Source organism: Poecilia formosa, unplaced genomic scaffold, assembly GCF_000485575.1.
Source record: "Poecilia formosa unplaced genomic scaffold, Poecilia_formosa-5.1.2 Scaffold21, whole genome shotgun sequence".
In the NCBI taxonomy this organism is placed as follows: Eukaryota; Metazoa; Chordata; class Actinopteri; order Cyprinodontiformes; family Poeciliidae; genus Poecilia; species Poecilia formosa.
In genome coordinates, this window is record NW_006799960.1 from 2,806,801 (window position 1) to 2,814,054 (window position 7,254).

Consider the following 7,254-nt stretch of genomic DNA (forward strand, 5'->3'; position numbering starts at 1 on the left):
CAACACGTCGCCATGACGCTTCTGGTTTCACCACTGACCAAAATACTCCCTTAAGCTGAGTGAAGCAAGGCAAAGGAGGAGCAGCTCATTCCCTTCTGCGTGATTTATTGATGAGAAAACGAATACATCATTGATAGACTGACACCTCAGATACTTTATCATGTGTCACTCTTTTCCACACAAACCTGGGAAAACCTAAAGAAACGAAGCATGGAGTGTTTAGTTTAATTTACTCACCTTCATTATTGTTTTGTTTGTTTTTTACCTCTCTTGCATTGTGATAGGTAGGAAATAGATTAAAACTGAAATGTGCTTCATGAAACCTTGTTCTCTGAAAATATGAACGTAGAAGACAAATAATAAAGAGATTTGAATAACAGAGATTGGAGGCAAATTTAGCATAACGGCACAAAAACTAAAATAAATTGAGAATGGGTAACATGTTAGGTCTAAGATTACACACAAATACACATGGATAGCTAAAAAAAAACACTTTGAAGATGTCTGGGTGTTTTGCTTGAAGATGGATCAACCCGAAAGTTTCTCTGCATTTCTCCTCCTCCTCCTCTTCAAACATCCTTCTGTCAGGAACATCAGTTTCAAGAGCTGCCTGTCATCGGCTGCTCCTGCAGCAGCAAACGTTAATGTTCCTCTGAATTAACGATCAATCTTCTGCTGCACAAAGAACAGGGACCCGGTTTCACTTCATTTGACGGAGCTGCATGGGATTCCCCACGTTTCCTGCTGGATCGTCTGTTTTAGGATTTAAACTAGTCAGTTCAGTTCATACAGTGCAATGTCACAAAAAAGTGGCTGATTCAAGAGAGTAAGCAGATCCTATTCAGTCTCCAATGTACAATTTGTTTCCATGTATTTGGACAAATGCCAAACAAGAAGTATTGCAGTATTATTTTAGCTCTGAAAAGTTGATTCCAATGAACTATGAAACAAATGATACAGTTCATAATTTAAAACATGATGCAGATTCAGTTCATTTTCTGCAGATGGATCTTAAAGCACTTCTTTATTTGTCCTCCACTTTTCCACCTTTGTCCATCATTTTAAAAAGATGCAGGAGCCACTAGACTGTGTTTATGACTGCTGCACACAGTCTTTTAGGATTTGAGGTTCTTAAAAGACTCTTGACTTATAAAATGGACGAGAAATTATTTAAGACTTTTGAATAAATCTTAATTAGCTGTGAGACTAATTTCACACGCCCAGCTGAGTGAAATAAACTTAAAAAGGTACAACAAAGATGCAAAAACAACAAAACACATAAATACGCTGCACAGCTACATTGTATTCCTGAACACATAAGAGAAAAAAAAAAGTATGGTAAATCATTTGTCTGTAATAAAAACCTGGTGTTGTTGTAGGAGTCTGCACCCTTCTGAGATACACCTGCACTTGTGCAAACTGTATTTTATTTTTTCTAATGTTTATACAATGACGACGACTTAATATTTACATTTTTACTTCCCTTCCTTATTTTCTAAAGAGGATAAAGAGGTCCCAAAATTGTTTAGATGTGTCCCCAAAGAAGAAGAAGAAGGGGGGAAAAAAGGAAATCATATTTGTGTATGTGTGAGAGTAGCTAATAATCGCGATGCGTTCCCGAGGAGAAGTAACAAAAAGGAAAATACCACCAAATTTTCTTCAAATATAGAACATTTTATTTCACTTCGATTACATGCGGTTGAAATTCTGAAGTAAAGGTTTATCATAAACGCTTTAAAAGCCTTCATCCACTGACAGTGAAAAGTTTTTTTTTTTTTGTCATTTACTTTTTTTTACATATTTCCCTTGTAAGAAAAAGTTCAAGTATAAAAAATTCCCAACAGTGTAAAACAGCTGATTTGATGAATATGAAGCAACAGAAGCTACTGAAACCCCGACGACGGCTATACATTCTAGTAAAGGAAAAGCAGCATTTTTTGCTCTTTTTTATTTATTTTTTTTTACTAAAACTCCTTAATAATTCCTCCCAGCTAAACGAAGACTCAGAGTCAACCTGTATGCAAACAGGTCTGCATTTAAATGCACGAAGCTACTATTTAATGTTTTGTTCTAAAATGTCAAAAAAAAAGTACAGTGCACGTAACAGTGTATTAAATAGCTTCTACATCAATAGTTTTTGGTTGAGCATGTTAATAATAATAATACTAATAATAATTCTAATAATAATAATAATAATAATAATAATTCATAATAATAATGATAGTAAACTAATCAATAACTTATATTTGCCTTGAGATGAGTACATAATAATATTAATAACACAGTACCTCCACTAAGTCTCTACTCTTAGAGTGTCAACAACCCGCAAAAAAATAAATAACTTAAATAATAGATTTTTTTTTGTCCTTTTTCTGTTTTTCTCTCATTTAAATAGCTGTAAAAATGTAAGGCACACAGACCAACATGACATCAACGAGAAAACCCCTAGTTTGTCCTGACACACAGGCCAGTTGTCGGGTTAGCTTTGGAGAAAGTGTGAGTGCGTACCTCAGAGCTGGAAATGCTGACGCGACTGGAGAGAGAGAGAGAGAGAGAGGAGAGGGAGGGTGGTTTGGGGTCGAGGCAGGGGCCGGGGGTTGAGGGGTGCAATGTCGGTTCCCAAAAGGCTCGGCCAGGGATTAAAATGTGACAGCTCAACAAACGAGCACAAACGGTGCGTTCTTTCCAGAGAGATCCGTCTGTGAGGAGCAGTAGAGGCTCCGTCCACCGATCCACCCCACCCGCCCTCTCGCCCCCCCAGCAGCTGCCCTCTCCGTCACAGAGAGAAACGCCACTGTGCCGCCTTTGTCTCTTAGCGCTCTGCAGCCTCTGGATGCATGAATGTGAGTGAAATGTGGAAAAGCAACAGATTTAGTGTTTGTCATTGTCTCCCCTCTTTTGTCAGTGTTTCTGTTGTCTCTGCGAAACCCCTTCCCTCTCTCTCTCTCCCTCTCTGTAGTCTCATGACATTTTTCAGTTTTGTTTCTTTTATTTTGTTGATTTGTTTGCTTTGCATAGGTCAAGAGGTTAAGGCTGAGCATGAAAGGAAATGGGACATTCAGCATCAGGAAGATCATTAAGGTAGTTCTTCAAATGTGTTTTTGACACAACGATTTACGACACCTCGACTTCCAGACGGAAATGTAAAAAAATAAAATAAAATATTCGCTAACACATTGGAAAACGGTTTCATTTCCCTGATTATCAGAAAACATTAACTCAAAGAACAGAGAAAAAAAATACAAGGAGGACCCTCAATGTGTGATATTAACAAGAATAATAAATAAAATAGTAATGTTATGAGGGCTTTAAATAACCAACACTTTTGACGAGTGGAAAAAAAAAAGAGGCTATTCCTCAAACTAACGTTAGAGACAGCATTAGGACTTAAAGGCCTACATTATACCAACCACTGGGCTCCTGTCACTCTACTCTAGAAACTACCAGTGACAATAGCAATAATAATAGTTTTCATAGTAATACCAACAGTGATCATTTCCATAGCTTGTTCTGCAACCTTTTTTTCATTTTCAGCTTTTTTTGTTCAGATAAAGCACAGCAAGTTGGAAAGTTCCTATCCCATCTCACCATTGTCATTGTAAAGAACCTCAGCCTTGGCGCTGACCCGGTCCACAAATCTTCTTTGTGATACTTCAACTGGGACCAGCAGTGGACCATCCCTCTCTCTCTTTGCCTGTGCAACAGTTGCAGCCGCTGCTATTGCATGCGGTCGGCCTGCAGCTGCTGAGCCTGGTACTGCCCGAAGGCCACGGCCGCAGCGGCGGCCGACCCAGGGGCGGCGGCGGCCAGCGGCTGCTGGACCGCAAAGCCATAGCCGGTGGTAGCCATGTAGCCCGGTGCGGCTGGGGAGGCGGCGTAGGGATACTGCTCGTAGGCCACGGCTGCAGCTGCGTTAGCCGCCGCAGAGTACTGCGCGTAGGCAGCCCCGGTGTAGTCGATGTAGGGAGAGGTGGCGGTGGCGGTGGCGGGTGCAGCGGCTGTGGGCTGCACATGGGGGATCACCACGCTGGGCTGAACGAAGGCCTGGGGGTACACATAATGGGTCGGGATGCTGTGGGACAAACACACAAGACACATGTGACAAGTCAATGTTTGCTTGAAATTTGGCGGTCCAAGAAACTCAACGTCATCACACTGCGCCAGAGCACGCGCCTCACCACTCAGTTCAGTCAACAGCAACAAAGAAACTCCAGGTGGTAGCAGAACAGCATAGGGTTGCCAAAATAGAAGAGGTGAGAATAACTGGTAGATTTATTCCCCTGGCTTTTAAAGTCTGTTCAAACAAAACAGTTAGTGCAGTTAAAGCCTTAACCTACAAAGTTTAACTCATATTTTCCTTTCTGTTTGTAAAAAATAACTCTGAAGGCTCTGCCATATTGCCGTTTAATAATTTGCAATTTCAAATATATGATTTGACCCCCACCACAAATTAGAACAACGATGGAGAAGTCAAAACTTATTTTTCTGCATTTCTCAAGATATTTTGTTCTTCCTTTTACTAATAAATGCCACTTATGAACTCAGTAGAAATTAATGAAACAATCTGCAGTTGTTTTTTTTTTTGTCAATCACGAATTTCTCAAAATTGTCATTTCATATTTTCAACACCAAATTACAACTTTGGCACTGTTTTTGTAATGTGGTTTAGATTAGGATATCCTAAGCTAAATAAAATATTAGTGTAAATAATCAACACTGAAGTTTAGGCCTCGCTATTTTGTTCCCAAAAATGCAGTTGGGGTCTGAGAGAGAGGTCAAAGCACGGAGCATGCTGGTCGTTTTGCTTCTTTTATATCAGAAAACCAATCTGTGGGTAATTTCTTACACTAATTGTTTAAAATACTCTTGAATATTTTACTACACACGCACAAATACATTGGTTGGTTTACATAATCAGGAGACTTTCAGCTGGATCAGCCCCTGACTAGTGAGCAGCCCAGCTGGAAATGTAAAAGTCAAATATTTCTCCAATCAATACCTAAGCGCTACCAGGTTAAGCTAACAATACTCTCTGATTTGGAAGTTGTTCTTGTGTAAAGTTAGAAATATTACTAAGTATCAGTGAGGTGTTTAAAAAGATAATAAACTCAGAAGAACAACAGAACACCTTTAAGCAATCTCCTAATTTAGGATATATGGAAATGTGTCTGGGAAAGACTTTCAGGAGGTAACAGGAAGGCTAAACGAACGAAGGCGAAGTTCAACTGTCTCTGAGCAGGCCATGATTTGAACTGAGATCTATAAATTAAAAAAAAAAAAAAGCCGGAGTTCAGGGTGTGTAACCTGCAGCTTGTAACGGCTGCAGGGCGGTGAAAGGCAGAGAGGGGCTTACAGCGTCAGGGGACGGAGGACAGAGATTATCCCGGGGACACATTGTAAAAATGTCACTGCCACTTTGACAGCTGGACAGTTTTAAAAAGAAACACTGCTGGCCATTTCCCCCTCCGTGCCGGGACAAAGAGCTCGAGAGGCAGAGAGGGGAGCCGGGACTAGGCTCTGCACCAACAGGGATGTTTCGATTAAATAAACAGTTCTGAACAATGAAAGCATTCTGTCCTGCATGACATAGCCTTATCCCGAACCAGAACCTCTGCAGGGCCTGGGAGCCTGGCGTGAGACGAGGGATCAATGGGGACTGAAATTCAGAGTCAGTTTCTGACTGATTAGGCTCCTCCTCTTCAAGGTCAGAGTGGGTCAGAGATGAAAGACTGATGGAGAGACTCTATCATGGCAACCCTATGTTAGAGCACCCATATCTCAGCCACAAATACAAAAAAAAAACAAAAAAAAACAACAAAAGTAGAAAAGCAAGTAAACACAGAAGAAAAAAGAATAAAAAAAAAAACAATATCACAGCAAATTAACCCAATATAAGAAACATAAAAACATGAAAAGTAGGTTACAGCTATATATGGAACATGTAAAGTAATTAAAGCTGGTTTATCATATTCAACACACAAACATCTACTTTTTCAAAGGCGAGTAACAAAATTCCCAAAAAAGTTTTTTTTTTTTCTTCCCTAAATCTAATTTGGAAACTCTGAAAAACAGCATTTTGTGTCATCATGTGATGCTGAAACTGTACTTTGAAGCCCACGCTAATCAATCTCAGCAGGTCCTGGCTGCTCTTCAGGGTGAGAGCCAGCCAAGCATAAAGACTTTTACATGTTACTCTACAAAAGAAGCCTTCACTACTTGGAGAAATGCTTCTGAGAGGAAGTAAGCCTAGACTAAATATATGTATGTTTATGTTTGTTAGTGGCATTATCAATATTCAGATGATTCATGAAAAAACTTGGAGGAATCCTATGGATTCATTAAGACCTTTTTAACTTTTTATTATCCACCCACGGATGGAAGATGATGCAGATAGTGATGGTGTAGATAAAGCATTAACTTTCAACAGCTTTTACTTTGTTTAAAAAATGCATATAAACAGGATGGAGTCATTATTTCATCCAATGAGACCCACACCGCCATTTGTCTCTCCCTTTTATATTTTTACAAAATGTAGGAGTTAACTGTGCTGCAGCGGAGAATCATTTCCTGGCTATTTCTGACAGACTGGTGCATTTAGTTGCTGTGAGCGTTAAACATAGATCTGTTCAATCAGAAGTGTAAACATGCCAAGACGTGACTGTCCATGTCAACTGACAGACTTGGCCAAAATAGCAGAGAAGCAGCCAAAAAGTGTTAGAAGAGTGGCAAGAATAAAGTTTAAAAATAAAAAAATAAAAAAAGCATTAACTGTCTCGTTAGCTTTGCAACTGGCCATGTATTGGGATACAAGCATGAGCAATAAAACTAAATTTAAACTTATGAACTAATTTAGACTATATTATTTGCAATTTTTTAAAAAATCTTTCATTATTTTCTTTCCATGTCCTGACCACACACTTTGCGCTGCTCTAGCAAATAAAAAGTTGACAACATTTAACCTAAATATAGTAATCTGCAGGAGATACTAGAATTATGGCATTTTCCAGAAAAAAATGCACAGGATTAGTGATGTACCTGACTTGATGTTTATGTAAAGACAAAATGATAATTATTTACTGCCTCGGGTTCCTTCCTTTGCTACCAATCTAGCTTAATTTCTGAAGTATTCCCATTTAAACTTCCGCATGGTTCCATTTATCTGCTGATGTTACATGACGGACTGCTCGAACACCCCTGACGGCCCCCCTCGTCCCACACACACACACACACACACACACACACACACACACACAC

At 39.5% G+C, this 7,254-nt stretch overlaps 1 protein-coding gene across 1 annotated transcript in view; it reads right to left on the minus strand.

Moving 5' to 3' along the window:
• Window positions 1-1,956: 1,956 nt before the first annotated feature.
• Window positions 1,957-7,254, minus strand: part of rbm24a (RNA binding motif protein 24a) — an 11,281-nt gene continuing 5,983 nt past the window's right edge. The window contains exon 4 of the mRNA XM_007547725.2: window positions 1,957-4,072. Within this exon, the coding sequence (XP_007547787.1) occupies window positions 3,718-4,072 (355 nt within the window). The 3' untranslated portion in view covers window positions 1,957-3,717. The remainder of the gene's footprint in view (window positions 4,073-7,254) is intronic.